Below are 18,958 nucleotides of genomic sequence, written 5' to 3'. Positions count from 1 at the left end.
GGACCGGATGTTCCTTGCGTTTCCTGAGGGCGAGCAGAGTGACGGGGAAGTGGACAGAAGGTAGGTATATGGGGTGGGGGGGGGGGAGGAGGTTGGCATCAAAGCCAATCTGTTCCTTTGCCCTCCATGAACAAAGCACACCTTCACTTTAAGGAGCGCTCCGCAGTTGAGACTGCACCCTGAGAGCTGTTGCATCCTTTGGCACATTCCAGGCGCCCTCTGAAGTCTGCGGTCAGCCCAAATGAACTGAGCCCAGAACTTGGCGGACTGACTTCATCATAAACCGGCCCTGTTTATTTGTCATGGTGATGGAATGTTTCCTCTGCTGCCGGTCGCATCTGAAGTGTGATTTTTATACTCTTCCCGGCGTTTAGTCATAATTCTATTTACAGAATCTTTTACAGACACTTCAAAGCGGCTGAATGACGTCTCTGCATACAGAAAGGTCACTGAAAGCGCTGCGGTTTCGGAGGAGTTTTGGGTCTACACAGATGTTTTTTGCTGGGCCCTTTGTGGGGAAAGATATGGGGGGTGGGTACAATAAATCACTTCTTTGCATTTGAGGTAAGATCAGGAGCGGTATCTGTTCTTATCAGTGTCCAGTAGGGGCGCTCCACTGTCCTTCTGCCCTTCTAACCGGGTTGGCGCCCCCTTGGAGTCGCTGCTCCGATCCGGTCATGTGACCTGGCTTCCGAGACAGCCATTGCGACTGCAGGGGAGAGGAGGGAGCGCTGACCACGTATGGGCCGTTTAAGCCTATGGGTGACGTCACTGCTCCAGGCTTTACTAGCCATTGGCGGAGCGCTCTCTTCTCTCTATAGTCACATAGGCTGCTCAGATGTGATAGGGAGTAAAAATAATACAAATAAACTGTTTTAAATTGTCATACAAATATATATTTGAAATCAAATCTTTATTATTTTTTGGCATTAACATGGTGTGGAAGGATTTCTGTCAGTAACAGGCTGTGTCATGCCCCTCCAGCCTGTGTCTTGGAATAAGAGGGAGGTGAAGCCTTCATCAATCTACATGTAATATCCTGCCCCCATTGTGTTTAGCTAGTTAGTGGGCATGGAGGTGGAGGGAGGGAGTGGGCTGTCGTGTATACGCCCACATGGGTGACTCTAAAGTCACATGGGCTGTTCAAATGTGATAGGGAGGAAATGCTCAACATAGAAACTCTCTAAGAACTGAGCATGTGCAGTCAGAGGCTGTGTCTCTCCCCTCCAGTCTGTGTTTCAGAATAAGAGGGAGGTGAAGCCTCCATCACTATACATGTAATATCCCCCCCCCCCATTGTGTTTAGCTAGTTAGTGGACATGGAGGGGGGGAGGGAGTAGCCTGTCATTGTGTATACGCCCACATGTGTGACTCTATAATCACATGGGCTGCTCAGATGTGATAAGGGAGGAAACACTCAGCATAGAAACTCACTGAGAACTGAGCATGTGCAGAGCTGCCAACACTGCTCTGCAAAATCCCTAGCTGCAGTGGGGACATGGACAGAAGGGGGAGATAGAGAGCAGAAGGATCAACCAGGATTTTTGCAGAATTCAGAAAAGGAATCTTATAGTGACTGAGTATGAACAGCATGGAATACACCATTTATTCATTGTTTTTTATAATGTGGGTTTAGTGACACTTTAAATGGTGGTTTACATCTGTGCAAAGTCTTTTATTTTCCTTTATGCGTCTGTGGTTTGCCTAATGACAATGGCCGCTCATAAAAACACGATTGTTGGTAATGTAGTGAAAACATGCATAGAAAAGGCACAACCCTGGCCTAGTGTTTTTGCGTTTCGGTAGCGTCCTGCTTTTTACCCCATCCTCCCGTTGCAGGCTTGGCAGCCCCCGTGGCCCCCGGTGCTGAAAGAGTTGAGCGTGCGATGGGGCAGGTCTCGCCATGTGCTTGCTGTTATGTCTGGCAGCCTGACCGCTCTCCAGGGGATCGTGTGCGGTTTCAGACATCGCTTTAGAGCATTCTTCGAATACCCACAAAAACAGTTATGTAAAAACTCGTCAATGTGGACCACATCAAACTCTGCAGCCTCAGCCCATCTCCCCCCACCACCTTCACGGCTGTTTGTTCCTGGGGATCCTAAGATGCTGTTCTAGGTGCCGTGCCATGTGCGGCTCGTCACGCTGTGAGCGCAGCGTCATGCAGGTATTGGCCAGAGAGGAGGCGGCGGACTGCGCCCTTCTCCCCCACACTTTAGGGATTGCTTGTATTTTTATTGCCTAAAGGTAATGCTTGCCCTTCAGGCGGCAAGGGGGAGCCGGGGCCGCTGGCAAAGGGGAGCCAGGGTGCAGCTGGCAAGGGGAGCCAGGGTGCAGCTGGCAAGGGGGGAGCCAGGGGCTGCTGGCAAGGGGGGAGCCAGGGTGCAGCTGGCAAGGGGGGAGCCAGGGTGCAGCTGGCAAGGGGGAGCCAGATGCAGCTGGCAAGGGGGAGCCAGATGCAGCTGGCATTAAAGTAAACCTGTCCTTAGGAAATTTTTTACAGACTGAGAATTGAAAAACACCTGAGAGCGATGAAATTTTAGATTGCACCTCATTTCCTAAACCACAAGGCAATAGTCACCAGGACAAACAGGGTAAATCACCCCAGTGGGGGGGGGCATAGATTCCGTTATTTCTCTATCCAAAGTTAGAAAATGGTTTTCCATAGGTTGGCCGGAATTCTGTTTTAACTGGCATTGCATTGCACTGCATTGGTGGGGAGGGGTCTGGGCTCTGACTTGAAGAAAAGTCGGTATTTGCATGCAATATCTTTCCCAATTCAGAAGCTCTTGGGGTGCTGTTGAGTGAATCTAGTACAAACCCAGGGTGTATTCGCCTAGCCGAGTCTTTGGGATGAAGTGTTCTTGCGCAGTTGCCTTTTGCTGGACATCATGTGACTTTGTTCTGTTCCAATCCACAGGTATTTTGAAGGAGGCGTGTCCTCTGTGTACCTCTGGGATCTGGACCACGGATTCGCTGGCGTGATCCTCATTAAAAAAGCTGGAGACGGCTCCAAGAAGATCAAAGGCTGCTGGGACTCCATCCACGTGGTGGAAGTACAGGTAACGGCGCCCCCCACCAGGCCGCAGCCTGAACGTGAATCTCATTGATTGACAACTGAGCATCTGCCCAATCAAGAAATGTCCAGCTTTAAACATACCTAAAATGTATTTGTTGGTTTTGGGGCCCAAAAGCAGAATGCCCATTCCGAGCAATAAAGTATGCAGGTGTTATGTCCTGTGCCAAAGTAATACATCCCCTTATTGCACCATTACAGCAGACTGCAGCAAAATGTACCCTGAATTGCTCTTCCCCACTCCCTTTTCCCCCTGGCTGCCATAATTCCCCCCTCCTTATTTCACTGTGCACAGAACCTAAATTCAATTGAAGGACCACCTCTCCTCCAGGGGTGGGCATCCTATGAGAGGTGGGGGCTCTACCTCATCAACGTCAAATAGATTAAAGATCACTGGGGTTATGTGCTTTTTTTTTTTTTTTTTCCCCCTAAGAATTTAAATAGCAAATAGTAATAGTAAATTGTTTAAATAGTAAGGAAAAATTATAAAATGTTACTGTAAAAATATAAACTTGGCCTAATGGACAGTGTCCGTCAGAGTAGTGGATGGTGTCAGTCGTTTTTTACAAGTTTATTTTTTCAGTTTTTTCTTTTATTGGGGGGTGCTTTTCTAGGTCTCTGGTGTCTCTCTAGACCCCTGATGTCTCACTAGGCCCCTGAGGTCTAGACCCCTGATGTCTCACTAGGCCCCTGAGGTCTCACTAGGCCCCACTAGGCGGCCCCTGAGGTCTCACTAGGCGGCCCCTGAGGTCTCACTAGGCGGCCCCTGAGGTCTCACTAGGCGGCCCCTGAGGTCTCACTAGGCGGCCCCTGAGGTCTCACTAGGCGGCCCCTGAGGTCTCACTAGGCGGCCCCTGAGGTCTCACTAGGCGGCCCCTGAGGTCTCACTAGGCGGCCCCTGAGGTCTCACTAGGCGGCCCCTGAGGTCTCTCTAGGCCCCTGAGGTCTCTCTAGGCCCCTGAGGTCTAGACCCCTGATGTCTCTCTAGGCCCTTGAGGTCTAGGCCCCTGAGGTCTAGACCCCTGATGTCTCTCTAGGCCCCTGAGGTCTAGACCCCTGATGTCTCTCTAGGCCCCTGAGGTCTAGACCCCTGATGTCTCTCTAGGCCCCTGAGGTCTAGACCCCTGATGTCTCTCTAGGCCCCTGAGGTCTAGACCCCTGATGTCTCTCTAGGCCCCTGAGGTCTAGACCCCTGATGTCTCTCTAGGCCCCTGAGGTCTAGACCCCTGATGTCTCTCTAGGCCCCTGAGGTCTAGACCCCTGATGTCTCTCTAGGCCCCTGAGGTCTAGACCCCTGATGTCTCTCTAGGCCCCTGAGGTCTAGACCCCTGATGTCTCTCTAGGCCCCTGAGGTCTAGACCCCTGATGTCTCTCTAGGCCCCTGAGGTCTAGACCCCTGATGTCTCTCTAGGCCCCTGAGGTCTAGACCCCTGATGTCTCTCTAGGCCCCTGAGGTCTAGACCCCTGATGTCTCACTTTTGAAACTGAGAAAGGAGATGGTGGCCCTCAAACCCTTCTATGTAGCCTCAGCTGCACAGAATGAATGAGCAGGAATAGCTCTGCACAGAGCTTTCCCATCCATTCATAACCACGTAAAGTGAAGTTCCACCCAAAAGTGGAACTTCCACTTATATGCTCCCCCCTCCGGTGCTACATTTGGCACCTTTCAGGGGGCAGGGGCGGGGAACGGGTTTTTGACGGGTACCCTTCCCAACTTCCGGGAGACATCGCCCTGGCAATGTTCCTTTGGATGTTCGGCCCCCCTCCTCATTCCGCCAGGCCAATTACAAAGCGCAGCACACTTCCCGCATGCGCAGTAGGGAACCGGATGTAAAGCCGAAAGGCTTCGCTGCCGGGTTCCCTTACCCTGAATGGCGGCAGCAGCCCCCGAGAGCCAATATGAAAATCAGGTGCCGACATCGCGGGAACCCTGGACAGGTGAGTTCTAACATTTAAAGGTCAGCAGCTACAGTATTTGTAGCTGCTGACTTTTTAATTTTTTTCATGGGGGCGGAACTGCTCTTTATGGACCGCCCACCGTACATATACTGCGGCAAGGCGGCCCTTAAGCGCAAAATCACATACATGTACGTGATCTTGCTTTAAGGCTCTAGGGGGCGCACGCGGGCGCCTGCTGTTATTAGACTCCAATAGATTGGGGAATCCTGAGGAAGCCCAAACGATGGACGAAACGCGTCGATTCATTGTATTTTAGGCTGTGCCTTATGTGATACACCTTTTTATATACTGTATTTCTACATGTTGATTTTACAGTTTTGTTTTCAATAAAATTAAAACATTTTGACGATTTGCTTTTCATTTGATATTTTTGGGCACATTAAAATCCCCATTTTCCTCATCTGCAGGGCTCTCCCTGTCAGACCTCTTATATTTTTAGATACACAAGGTTTAGGAGTGTGTTTATGGGAATGTTACTTATGTTAGGGAGCTTTCCAATCATGTGATCGCCATGACAGCCAATCACGGCGGTCACTTGATCATAAAGTCCGCCCCCGACTCCTGGCATCTGAAATCTCTTAAAGGGCCAGGAGGCGCCAGTGCAAAGGGCTGTAGGAAAAGACTGCTCAGTTTAAAATTCCCAGGTCTATTTTTTGTCTGTCTGGGCTTCCCTATTGGACTGCTGGATTTAGACTTCACTTTACTGCGCTGCTTGCGGTTCCATTCACAAGTGTCTGTTGTTTCCCCGGGTTACAGGAGAAGTCAAGCGGCCGCACTGCTCATTACAAACTGACCTCTACTGTGATGCTGTGGCTGCAGACCAACAAGACCGGGTCTGGCACTATGAACCTCGGGGGAAGCCTCACCCGACAGGTAGGTCCCGTCCTATGTCCCCGCCCCCCACCTTTGCCACCTCCTGTCTGCCGTATTCCTGTAATCTCACTCATCATTGCATTGCTTTCAGATGGAGAAGGATGAAACTGTGAGCGACTCTTCCCCGCACATAGCAAATATCGGACGGTTGGTAGAGGTAAGCGCTCTCCCAAAATTTGCTAGTTACAGAACCTTGAAAGGTAGAATGGTGTGTCATTGATACCCGCCCCTTTTAAATTAAGTCCCACCCCTTCCTCAGCGGAAAAAAGCCAGACGCCACGAAGCGTAAGCCGCATGGCTTGTGTGTGTTTTGATGGTCCAGTCACATCATGGGATTCCTTTTATTTGTTTTTCAGGACATGGAGAACAAAATCAGGAGCACCCTGAATGAGATCTACTTTGGAAAAACCAAGGACATAGTCAACGGGTTGAGGTAACGCCGACACTTCTGCGCTTCGTGCGCCCCAAATCTAGGGACCACAATCCATCCTGTAATTCCTGTGTCTACCGTCAGGAGCTGGACAAATCTCAGGAGTGGGGTCACCAGTGTGCCGAACAAAAAACATGGAGATGGTTTTCCTGTCTATGGCACCCGGTGTTCCCCGGCTCCTCAAAAATTTTCGGCCGGGTCCTAAATGGGATTGGCTCACTTACCATAAAGCTCCAGTCTAGCCAAAAGTTTTCAGGTTTTGGATGGAGTGGGGGAGGGTATTGAACAGGGGTCTCCACACATTCCAACAAAGGACCAGTCTGAAGTCCTTCAGACTTTATTGGGAATAGAAAAATGCCTCAGGCAGTAGGAGAAGGAATAGTGCCCCATAATTGGTGTCAGTGGGAGGAATAGTGCCCCATAATTGGTGTCAGTGGGAGGAATAGTGCCCCATCATTGGTGTCAGTGGGAGGAATGGTGCCCCATCATTGGTGTCAGTGGGAGGAATAGTGCCCCATCATTGGTGTCAGTGGGAGGAATAGTGTCCCTTCATTGGTGTCAGTGGGAGGAATACTGCCCCATCATTGGTGTCAGTTGGAAGAATAGTGCTCCATTATTGGTGTCAGTGGGAGAAATAGTGCCTAATCATTGGTGTCAGTGGGAGGAATAATGCCCCATCATTGGTGTCAGTGGGAGGAATACTGCCCCATCATTGGTGTCAGTTGGAAGAATAGTGCTCCATCATTGGTGTCAGTGGGAGGAATAGTGCCTCATCATTAGTGTCAGTGGGAGGAATAGCGCCCCATCATTGGTGTCAGTGGGAGGAATAGCGCCCCATCATTGGTGTCAATGGGAGGAATAGTGCCTCATCATTGGTTGTCGGTGGGAGGAATAGTGCCTCATCATTGGTGTCGGTGGGAGGAATAGTGCCTCATCATTGGTGTCGGTGGGAGGAATAGTGCCCCATCATTGGTGTCGGTGGGAGGAATAGTGCCCCATCATTGGTGTCGGTGGGAGGAATAGCGCCCCATCATTGGTGTCGGTTGGAGGAATAGCGTCCCATCATTTGATGTCAGTGGGAGGAATAGCGTCCCATCATTGATGTCAGTGGGAGGAATAGCGTCCCATCATTGATGTCAGTGGGAGGAATAGTGTCCCATCATTGATGTCAGTGGAGGAATAGTGCCCCCTCATTGGTGTCAGTGGGAGGAATAGGAACAGGTTCTCTTAGGATTTGTCCACCCCTGGTCTTGTCTGTCGTCCTTCTCCCTGTGCTCTGTCCCGTCTCATTCCATCTTCTCTCTCTCTCTCCTCCTCCTGCCATCATTTCATGTATAGATCTATAGATGCAATCCCCGACAACGTTAAGTTTAGACAACTCCAGCGGGAGCTGTCCCAAGTGCTGACACAGCGGCAGATCTACCTACAGCCCGATAACTAGACCCAGGTACCCACCGCGTGCCCGTCACCACTGCCCCCGGTACCGGTGCCCGCATGGTGTGCGCCCAGGAGTTCTGTCACAGCAGTGCTGCATGGCTCGGTACCCATTGGGCAGCACTGAACCTCCTCTGTAATGCATGTGGGGATTTCACTGGAGCGGCCACAAGCTTGGCAGGCCAGTTCTCAGCGTGTGGCATGTTTTAAGGTTTCAGGGGGGGGCGGGGGTTTATTACTCAGGACAGGTAAATGACGCATTTAGAAAAGGTAAAATCATCCAAAGCTGTTTGTGATTCGATGCAAGTATACAAGTGCCCCCCCCCCCTTCCACAGTGGTCATGGTCTTATCCTAGTCGTATTGGGGTCCAGGTTCGTATAAGAAGATCAGAACTATTTTCAGGTGTCCCCTTCAACTTCCGCTTGCAGGATTTCCTGCTCGTCTCCCCTGGCAGGAATGATGGCTGCCTTTGCAACAGTAGCCGCACGCCGATCGTCTGCATCAGCCAATCAGATTCTGCTTAGCTTGTAAATAAATAAGATTGCTTCAGGGGGAGCACAGACAGTTCCTCTTTCTTAACAAAGACCCTGGTGTGTGATGGGAAGGGTGGGGTGTGAGGACACGCTGCATGGAGTGACTAACACTGAGTGGAGTTTATGGAGAAGCATGTCACCTAACATTATCTACTAAGAGTGGAACAACTCCATCCGAGCGGTCTCATCTACTCTTCTCATCAATAAAGAAGTGCGTATGACTCCAACATATCCCATAGCGCTGTACAGAGATCACTGAGCCAGTCACATCAGTCTCTGTACCAAAGGAGCTTACACTCTAATGTCCCCTCCCCCACAGTCACATCAATCTCTGTACCAGAGGAGCTTACACTCTAATGTCCCCTCCCCCACAGTCACATCAATCTCTGTACCAGAGGAGCTTACACTCTAATGTCCCCCCAGAGGAGCTTACACTCTAATGTCCCCTCCCCCACAGTCACACACTATTATACGTTTATATAGCTCTGACATATACCGCAGTGCTGTACAGAGATCACTGAGCCACTCACATCAGTCTCTGGAACAGAGGAGCTTACACTCTAATGCCCCCCCCCCCCCCACGCACACACACTATTATTATTATACATTTATATAGCTCTGACAAATACCGCAGTGCTGTACAGAGATCACTGAGTCTCTGTACCAGAGGAGCTTACACTCTTAATGTCCCCTCCCCCACAGTCACATCAATCTCTGTACCAGAGGAGCTTACACTCTAATGTCCCCGCACAGTCACATCAGTCTCTGTACCAGAGGAGCTTACACTCTAATGTCCCCGCACAGTCACACTATTATTATTAATATTATTATTACTATTATACATTTATATAGCTCTGACATATACTGCAACACTGAACAGAGATCACTGAGCCAATCACATCAGTCTCTGTACCAGAGGAGCTTTCACTCTTAATGTCCCCTCCCCCCACAGTAACCTCAGTCTCTGTACCAGAAGAGCTTACACTCTAATGCCCCCCCCCCCCCCCAATCACACACTATTATTATTATTATACATTTATATACCTCTGACATACCGCAGTGCTGTACAGAGATCTCTTATATCAGGTAATTTGGTGTAAGCAGTGAATTAATAATTGTACAGCGGGGGAGGAACTACTATTGGATATTATTGATTTATGTCAGGGAAACGTTAGCAGATGTTTCATAGTTCTAAAGAGAGATGATCCACCTTTGTATGGTGGTTGTAGTTGGGTATGGTGGTTGTAGTTGGGTATGGTGGGTGGTTGTAGGTGGGTGGCTGTAGTGGGTGTGGTGGGTGGCTGTAGTGGGTGTGGTGGGTGGTTGTAGTGGGTGTGGTGGGTATGGTGGTTGTAGTTTGGTGTGGTGGGTATGGTGGTTGTAGTTTGGTGTGGTGGGTATGGTGGTTGTAGTTTGGTGTGGTGGGTATGGTGGTTGTAGTTTGGTGTGGTGGGTATGGTGGTTGTAGTTTGGTGTGGTGGGTATGGTGGTTGTAGTTGGGTGTGGTGGGTATGGTGGTTGTAGTTGGGTGTGGTGGGTATGGTGGTTGTAGTTGGGTGTGGTGGTTGTAGTGGGTGTGGTGGGTGGTTGTAGTGGGTGTGGTGGGTGGTTGTAGTGGGTGTGGTGGGTGGTTGTAGTGGGTGTGGTGGGTGGTTGTAGTGGGTATGGTGGGTGGTTGTAGTGGTTGTGGTGGTTGTAGTGGGTGTGGTGGTGGTTTTTAGTGGGTGTGGTGGGTATGGTGGTGGTTGTAGTGGGTGTGGTAGTTGGGTATGGTGGTGGTTGTAGTGGGTGTGGTAGGTATGGTGGTGGTTGTAGTGGGTGTGGTAGTTGGGTATGGTGGTGGTTGTAGTGGGTGTGGTGGGTATGGTGGTGGTTGTAGTGGGTATGGTGGTTGTAGTGGGTGTGGTGGGTATGGTGGTTGTAGTTGGGTGTGGTGGTTGTAGTGGGTATGGTGGGTGGTTGTAGTGGTTGTAGTGGGTGTGGTGGTGGTTTTTAGTGGGTGTGGTGGGTATGGTGGTGGTTATAGTGGGTATGGTGGTGGTTGTAGTGGGTGTGGTAGTTGGGTATGGTGGTGGTTGTAGTGGGTGTGGTGGTTGGAGTGGGTGTGCAGACCCAGGAGCCAATTGCCAGAGTCCCCAAAAGTCACAACACACCATCAGATGGTTCATAGCAAACACTGAGATTTCAGTTCTGGACGGGATGAGCCCCTTTCATCCATCTCCCCAGGCCGGCTTATTTTTACCTCTTCCAACTGACCAATCTGACCGATCCTCTGATTATCATTAACCCGCTACAAAGATCACCTGACCTCATCTGCATGTCAGATTTACTAAAGAGATCATTTAATTGGTTTATCCTCTAAACACAACACCCAATGCCGACTAAGATCCCAAACTGAATTCCCGCCCCTTCCTTCCCAGGAACTCCTTCGTTTCATTTGTCTCAATGTATGAGGCGTCACAAGGCCATCATCCGTATTGTATTTACCGGAACAAAGTAGAGTTTTGTTGGACTATACAGGCCAGAAAGGAGTATTTGGCAAACAATATATAAAAAATCACAATTTATTTAACATATATCAAAGTATAGATGCCAACATGCATCTTCCCATAATATACACATGTTCCCAATCAATAAAAGGTATAAATTGTGGTTATATGGTAGGTACTAATGCAGTTGGTTCCTCAAAGGCCAATGTGTTTCGCTACAAGTTTTGCTTCCTCAGGGCTTGGGGAACTGAAATAGTACTATGTTCAAGCTAACCACATAGATGCAGACCACCCCCAGAGGGGCACTGGGGTGTATAGGGAGAGGTTGACCGGAGAGATCTTGTTTGGTAACTAACTGGAGCCAACTCCTCTTTCATGTTAGAAATGCAGAGATACAGGATGGTAGACCCCATACATCTCACAGGCATAGGTTCCCTTTATCTGCACCCAAACAAACTTATCCCCTGGGTTGGGGCAAGAGGGGCTCACCCTCCACTAGAGGTTCCCTCAGTGACGGTTACCCCTTTTAGTGTGGAGGTATATATCCTATATTTCATGGCTTCCATCCAAAGTATGGGCTTGCAGATTAAAGGCTGTGGTTTTCTAATTGCCTGCTATCTCTCCGGTGAAATGGTTATCATTGGAAAACAAGGGGTACAACTTGTCATGCGACCCATTCACACTTCTGCGACTTTGGTCATCAGTCGCATGACAAGTCGTACCCCATATTTTCCAATGATAACTATTCATACATGTACATAGCAAGATATGAAATCACTGTGGCACCACATCCCAGTATAACAACAAAAGAAAAGGAAGATGGGTGGCGACTGATAACCCCATGGAAAAACTCAAGTACTGACTCTTATTTTATTAGAACGTCATTAAAAATATATTCTAAAATCAATTCATGTATAAAGATACAAAAAGTACAAAACAATGTCGCCCCAGTGTGAAACAAAATCTTTCCCAGTGATAACAAAAGTGCACTGGAGAGATCTATAAACATACTCGTTCTTCATATATGCGCAAATCTTGTGATAGATATTTGAAGGTATCTGGGTCCCACGGGTATCTCAAAGAATTACAGGATCGCTACGCGTTTCGCTTGTAGCTTCATCAGGAGATCCTGTTATTGCCAGGAGAAAAAAAAGTTTTTTTTATAGACTTCAATGTTAACCCTCAAATTTGCATGAAAGTCCTACCTGAATGTTTTTACTTGCAACAGTAGGTCTGACTTTGCTGAGGGACAACAAGTCACCACTCCAAGTCACCAGTCCAAGGTTGCCCTCAATCCAAGTCACCAGTCCAAGGTTGCCCTCAATCCAAGTCACCAGTCCAAGGTTGCACTCAATCCAAGTCACCAGTCCAAGGTTGCCCTCAATCCAAGTCACCAGTCCAAGGTTGCACTCAATCCAAGTCACCAGTCCAAGGTTGCCCTCAATCCAAGTCACCAGTCCAAGGTTGCCCTCAATCCAAGTCACCAGTCCAAGGTTGCCCTCAATCCAAGTCACCAGTCCAAGGTTGCCCTCAATCCAAGTCACCAGTCCAAGGTTGCCCTCAATCCAAGTCACCAGTCCGAGGTTGCCCTCAATCCAAGTCACCAGTCCGAGGTTGCCCTCAATCCAAGTCACCAGTCCGAGGTTGCCCTCAATCCAAGTCACCAGTCCGAGGTTGCCCTCAATCCAAGTCACCAGTCCAAGGTTGCCCTCCAATCCAAGTCACCAGTCCAAGGTTGCCCTCCAATCCAAGTCACCAGTCCAAGGTTGCCCTCCAATCCAAGTCACCAGTCCAAGGTTGCCCTCCAATCCAAGTCACCAGTCCAAGGTTGCCCTCCAATCCAAGTCACCAGTCCAAGGTTGCCCTCCAATCCAAGTCACCAGTCCAAGGTTGCCCTCCAATCCAAGTCACCAGTCCAAGGTTGCCCTCCAATCCAAGTCACCAGTCCAAGGTTGCCCTCCAATCCAAGTCACCAGTCCAAGGTTGCCCTCCAATCCAAGTCACCAGTCCAAGGTTGCCCTCCAATCCAAGTCACCAGTCCAAGGTTGCCCTCCAATCCAAGTCACCAGTCCAAGGTTGCCCTCAATCCAAGTCACCAGTCCAAGGTTGCCCTCCAATCCAAGTCACCAGTCCAAGGTTGCCCTCAATCCAAGTCACCAATCCAAGGTTGCCCTCAATCCAAGTCACCAATCCAAAGTTGCACTCCGAAGTGGAAAGATTTTGGAGTCCTAAAGTGTGAATGGAAGCTAATTCACACAAAACGAGACCAAAAAAGAAGATTCCTTTTAAAGGGGTAGATGCACTTCTAATGAAGCCCCCTCTACAAATAGAGAGCAGTGTCACTGTGGCGGCGTACCCAATATGCCACGTTCATCGGCACCAACCCACACAATGGGCAACCAGTGTGACGTCTATGGCTCCACACCAGTGGTCTCCCCTTTATGGGGGGGGGGGGGGGTTTAACCCAAAGTGTACTTCTCCTTTAAGCACATTCCTCTAAATACCAAAGACTGAACCTTTTATTGCCATTTTTGTAATTTTTTGTCTCTTCTCCTTCTCTCCCCTCCAGGTCCGTTCAGACATTTGCAGACAAGTCAAAACAGGAGGCTTTGAAGAACGACTTAGTGGAGGCTTTGAAGAGAAAACAGCAAAGTTAAATGTTTCCCCAACCCCTCCCCCGCATCCTTTTTCATTTCTTACAGAATCGTCATCCCCACCCCCGCCCCGTCCGTCATTGTCTCCATTTTTTTTTTCTCTTAATAAGTCTGCAGCCCATACATAGCCATTTAGCGCAGTCCACTCCTGTTAAATAAAGTTGTATGAATCTTTAAAAAAAGAAGTCTAGGGGGGGGTCTTTTACTCAGCGTCACCCCCCCCCCTTATGTCTCACTTTTTGTGCTAACCCCCCCTCCCCCCTTGTCGCAGACAGGCCCCTCCCCTGCGGATCTTCATAAACAGGATTGGCCGACTTTCTTGGCCTGCCGGCAGACTGCCAGGGCGCACGCTGGGACTGTTAGTTCATCGCTTTGTGGCAGGCCGCTAGTTGTCCACACCTTCTGTATACTGCACATACTGTTTAACCCCCAGAGCGCCAGCACCCCGGTACCTCTTTTAAGATGGCTGACTTTTTGAATGGCGGAGGTGAAGACTCGATCACTGGAAGAACAGCTCCCTCTGACCCCGTCTCTCTCTTTTTGATTTTTTTATTTTCCTGGTGACACTCTGGGAACTGCTTTAGTTTTATTTTATTTTTTTTGGTTTTTTTTTCTGGTTTTGTTATATATATTTTTTTGTAAAGCTTTAAGTCTTCTTTAAGAGCCTTCCTATACTAACAATTAAAATGATTGGAAATACCTTGCCTGGGGTGTTGGGTTATGTGGGGGAGGGGGGGATGGTTCCTGTATGTTGGGATGCTGAAGCGGGGCCCTTATTGAGGGATCGCCAGGGGTCATTTGCTGAAGGGCATCCTTATACTGGACTGCCTGTGATTGGACAGTACTTTAAAAACACTGACGCCTAACTCCAGAGTTAAAATTTGTGTGACCCCCATCACTTCCTGCCCCTGTGACAGCCGTACAAGTCTATGACCCCCATCACTTCCTGCCCCTGTGATAGCCATACAATTCTGTGACCCCCCCATCACTTCCTGCCCCTGTGACAGCCGTACATTCTGTGACCCCCCCCATCACTTCCTGCCCCTGTGACAGCCGTACATTCTGTGACCCCCCCATCACTTCCTGCCCCTGTGACAGCCATACAAGTCTGTGACCCCCCATCACTTCCTGCCCCTGTGACAGCCATACAAGTCTGTGACCCCCCCCCCATCACTTCCTGCCCCTGTGACAGCCGTACAAGTCTGTGACCCCCATCACTTCCTGCCCCTGTGACAGCCGTACAAGTCTATGACCCCCATCACTTCCTGCCCCTGTGATAGCCATACAATTCTGTGACCCCCCCCATCACTTCCTGCCCCGGTGACAGCCGTACATTCTGTGACCCCCCCATCACTTCCTGCCCCTGTGACAGCCGTACAAGTCTGTGACCCCCCATCACTTCCTGCCCCTGTGACAGCCATACAAGTCTGTGACCCCCCCATCACTTCCTGCCCCTGTGACAGCCATACAAGTCTGTGACCCCCCCCCCCATCACTTCCTGCCCCTGTGACAGCCGTACAAGTCTGTGACCCCCATCACTTCCTGCCCCTGTGACAGCCGTACAAGTCTGTGACCCCCCATTGCTTCCTGCCCCTGTGACCCCCATCGCTTCCTGCTCCTGTGACAGCCATACAATTCTGTGACCCCCATCACTTCCTGCCCCTGTGAAAGCCATACAATTCTGTGACCCCCCATCACTTCCTGCCCCTGTGACAGCCATACAAGTCTGTGACCCCCCCATCACTTCCTGCCCCTGTGACAGCCATACAAGTCTGTGACCCCCAACGCTTCCTGCCCCTGTGACAGCCATACAAGTCTGTGACCCCCCATCACTTCCTGCCCCTGTGACAGCCATAGAAGTCTGTGACCCCCATCACTTCCTGCCCCTGTGACAGCCATACAAGTCTGTGACCCCCCCCCCATCACTTCCTGCCCCTGTGACAGCCATAGAAGTCTGTGACCCCCCCGTCGCTTCCTGCCCCTGTGACAGCCGTACAAGTCTGTGACCCCCCCCCCCCATCACTTCCTGCCCCTGTGACAGCGGTACAAGTCTGCGACCCCCCCCATCACTTCCTGCCCCTGTGACAGCCGTACAAGTATGTGACCCCCCATCACTTCCTGCCCCTGTGACAGCCGTACAAGTCGGTGACCCCCATCACTTCCTGCCCCTGTGACAGCCATACAATTCTGTGACCCCCCCATCACTTCCTGCCCCTGTGACACCCATACAAGTATGTGACCCCCATCACTTCCTGCCCCTTTGAAACCTGTACAAGAAATAGGGGGAGTGGCTGTCACTGGGACAGAAAGGCACAACAGCAATAAAAACATGGCCGTGTTTATACAGGCATACTACAGCGTACAAAGAAAAGAAGGGTGCTTATGCCTAGTGCATTATCCCAAGTACTTTATTAAAGGATAAAAGTTCCAATAAAATATACTCACAAATCAAACGTGGAATGATAGAGAGTCCAGGAGGCCACACTCCAACCTCATGGGATGGTGGAATCAACTGCTAACGTGTTTCGGGGGAGAGGCCCCCTTCCTCAGTTATTACTCTGAGGAAGGGGGCCTCTTCCCCCAAAACATGTCGGCACTTAGTTCTGCCATCCCAGGTTGGAGAATGGACTTGTGGACTCTGTATCATGAAACACTATCATTCTATGTTTGGTTTGTGAGTATATTTTATTGGATCTTTTATCCTTTAATAAAACAAACATGGAATTATAGTGTATTATGATAGAGTCCAGAAGTCTGCTCTTCAACCTCATGGGATGGTGGAACCAACTGCTGACATGTTTCAGGGGAGAGGCCCCCTTCCTCAGTCATTACTCTGAAGAATGGGGCCTCTCCCCCTGAAACTGATCAGTTGGTTCCACCATTTGAGTGATCCCATGAGTTTGGAGGGCGGACATCTGCACTCTGTCATGATAATGCTATCCTTCCATATTTGGTTAAAGTATAAAAGATCCAATAAAATATACTCACAAACCAAACATGGAATAAGAGCGTATCATGATACAGAGTCCAGAAGTCCACCCCCCCCCCCAACTTCATGAGCTCACACAAATGGTGGACCCAGCTGTTGAAATTGGGGGAGGGGGGGGGGGAAGACCCCCTTCCTCAGTAGTTACGCTAAGGAAAGGGCTCTGTCCCCTAAAACGTGTCAGCTGGCCATTTGAGTGATCCCATGAGGTTGGAGGGCTGACTTCTGGGCTTCTAACCAAACATGGAATGATAGCGTATCATAAGAGTCCAGAAGTCCATCCCCCAAACTCATGGGATCACTCAAATGGTGGAACCAGCTGACACATTCTAGGGGACAGACCGCCTTCCTCAGAGTAATTACTGAGGAAGTGGGCCTGCACCCCCCCCCCCCCCCCCAATTTCAAGAGTTGGGTCCACCATTTGTGTGATCCCATGAAGTATGGGGGTGGACTTCTGGACTTTGTATCATGATACGCTCTCATTCCATGTTTGGTTTGTGAGTATGGTTTTATAAAGGATAAAAGATCCAATAAAATATACTCCCGAATCATACATGGAATGATAGTTTATCAAGATACAGAGTAGAGAAAGTCCACTCTTCAAACTCATGGGAATCACACAAATGCAGAACCAACTGACACGTTTCAGGGGACAGGCCCCCTTCCTCAAGAGTAATTATTGAGGAAGGGGGCGTGTCCTCCAAAACTTGTCAGTTGATTACGCCATTAATGTGAACCCATGAGGTTGGAGGGCTGACTTCTGGACTCTGTATCATAATGCACTTTTGTTTGTGAGTATATTTTATTGGATCTTTTATCCTTTATCATAATACGCTATTATTCCATGCTTGGTTTATTGAAGGATAAAATATAATAATAAAATACAATATAAATATAAAAAAATATAAATATATATAATATACAATATAAATAAAAAAAAAAAAAAATATATATATATATATATATATATATATAATATAATAAAATACAATATAAATATAATAATAAAATATACTCATATAATAATAAACCAAACATCAAATGATAGTGCGTTATGATACAGAGTCCAGAAGTCAGCCCTCCAACCTTATGGGTTCACATTAATGGTGTAATCAACTGACAAGTTTCGGGGGACAGGCTCCCCCTTCCTCAGTAATTACTCTTGAGGAAGGGGGCGTGTCCCCTGAAATGTGTAAGTTGGTTCTGCATTTGTGTGATCCCATGAGTTTGAAGAGTGGACTTCTCTACTCTGTATCTTGATATACTATTATTCCATGTATGATTTGTGAGTATATTTTATTGGATCTTTTATCCTTTAATAAAGTACTTGTATGCTCTAGGCGTTTGCACCCTTCTGTTTATTGACATTTGTGCAGTGCAAGATCCCCTAATCTTCCCCTAATATTATCTGCCTCTGCGTGCACAATGGCGATGGAATTGGCAGAAAAGCTTGCTATAAAATATGCAAATGCCGAGCGTGGAAGTGTCAAGTTTCTTTGGTTGCGTACTACAGCGCACGCCTGTGTGAGGGTTTACCACCTGTGGGATGCACGGGGGTTCCGTGCATGCAGTTCCATTCATGTCATTGGGATGTAGCTACCGCACAGACACAACTGCTGCTCCCAATTTGTCAGCACGGGGGGTGCACGGCCTGATTGCACACTCAGCGTTTGGGGCCATCCACCTGCACAGCTGTCACATTGGGAGCAGTGGCTGTGTCATGAATAGGACTGCTTGCAAACACACCTGTCACACACACAGTATCTCATAGAAGTAAGTACACCCCTCACATTTCTGTAAATGTTTTATTCTATCTTTTCATGTGACAACACTGAAGAAATGACACTTTGTTACAATGTAAAGTAGTGAGTGTACAGCTTGTATAACAGTGTAAATTTGCTGTCCCCTCAAAATAACTAAACACACACCCATTAATGTCTAAATCACTGGCAACAAAAGTGAGTACACCCTTTAGTGAAAATTTCCAAATTTGGCCCAATTAGCCATTTTCCCTCCCCAGGTGTCATGTGACTTGTTAGTGTTACAGGGTCTCAGGTGTGAGGGAGCAGGTGTGTTACATTTGGTGTTATCGCTCTCACTCTCTCATACTGGTCACTGGAAGTTCAACATGGCACCTCATGGCAAAGAACTCTCTGAGGATCTGAAAAAAAGAATTGTTGCTCTACATAAAGATGGCCTAGGCCAGTGATAGCGAACCTTGGCACCCCAGATGTTTTGGAACTACATTTCCCATGATGCTGAACTACACTGCAGAGTGCATGAGCATCATGGGAAATGTAGTTCCAAAACATCTGTGGTGCCAGCACTGGCCTAGGCTATAAGAAGATTGCCAAGACCCTGAAACTGAGCTTCAGCATGGTGGCCAAGACCATACAGCGGTTTAATAGGACAGGTTCCCCTCAGAACAGGCCTCACCATGGTCTACCAAAGAAGTTGAGTGCCGTGCTCAGCGTCCTATCCAGAGGTTGTCTTTGGGCATAGGCGTGCGTACAGGGTGTGCCTAG

At 48.9% G+C, this 18,958-nt stretch overlaps 1 protein-coding gene across 2 annotated transcripts in view; it reads left to right on the top strand.

The window, feature by feature from the left end:
* Positions 1–14,148, top strand: part of CAPZB (capping actin protein of muscle Z-line subunit beta) — a 79,025-nt gene extending 64,877 nt beyond the window's left edge. Inside the window, exons 5-10 of one of the 2 annotated variants that reach the window (XM_082274567.1) lie at positions 2,918–3,059; positions 5,789–5,905; positions 5,997–6,062; positions 6,262–6,338; positions 7,674–7,782; positions 13,362–14,148. In XM_082274567.1, the coding sequence (XP_082130693.1) occupies positions 2,918–3,059; positions 5,789–5,905; positions 5,997–6,062; positions 6,262–6,338; positions 7,674–7,776 (505 nt within the window). In that variant the 3' untranslated portion in view covers positions 7,777–7,782; positions 13,362–14,148. The remainder of the gene's footprint in view (positions 1–2,917; positions 3,060–5,788; positions 5,906–5,996; positions 6,063–6,261; positions 6,339–7,673; positions 7,783–13,361) is intronic. The other variant, XM_082274568.1, reaches the window with a different exon arrangement.
* Positions 14,149–18,958: the final 4,810 nt, after the last annotated feature.

Source organism: Pelophylax lessonae (assembly GCF_965119305.1).
Source record: "Pelophylax lessonae genome assembly, chromosome: 12".
Taxonomy (NCBI): Eukaryota; Metazoa; Chordata; class Amphibia; order Anura; family Ranidae; genus Pelophylax; species Pelophylax lessonae.
This window is presented reverse-complemented; position numbering and strand designations above follow the sequence as displayed.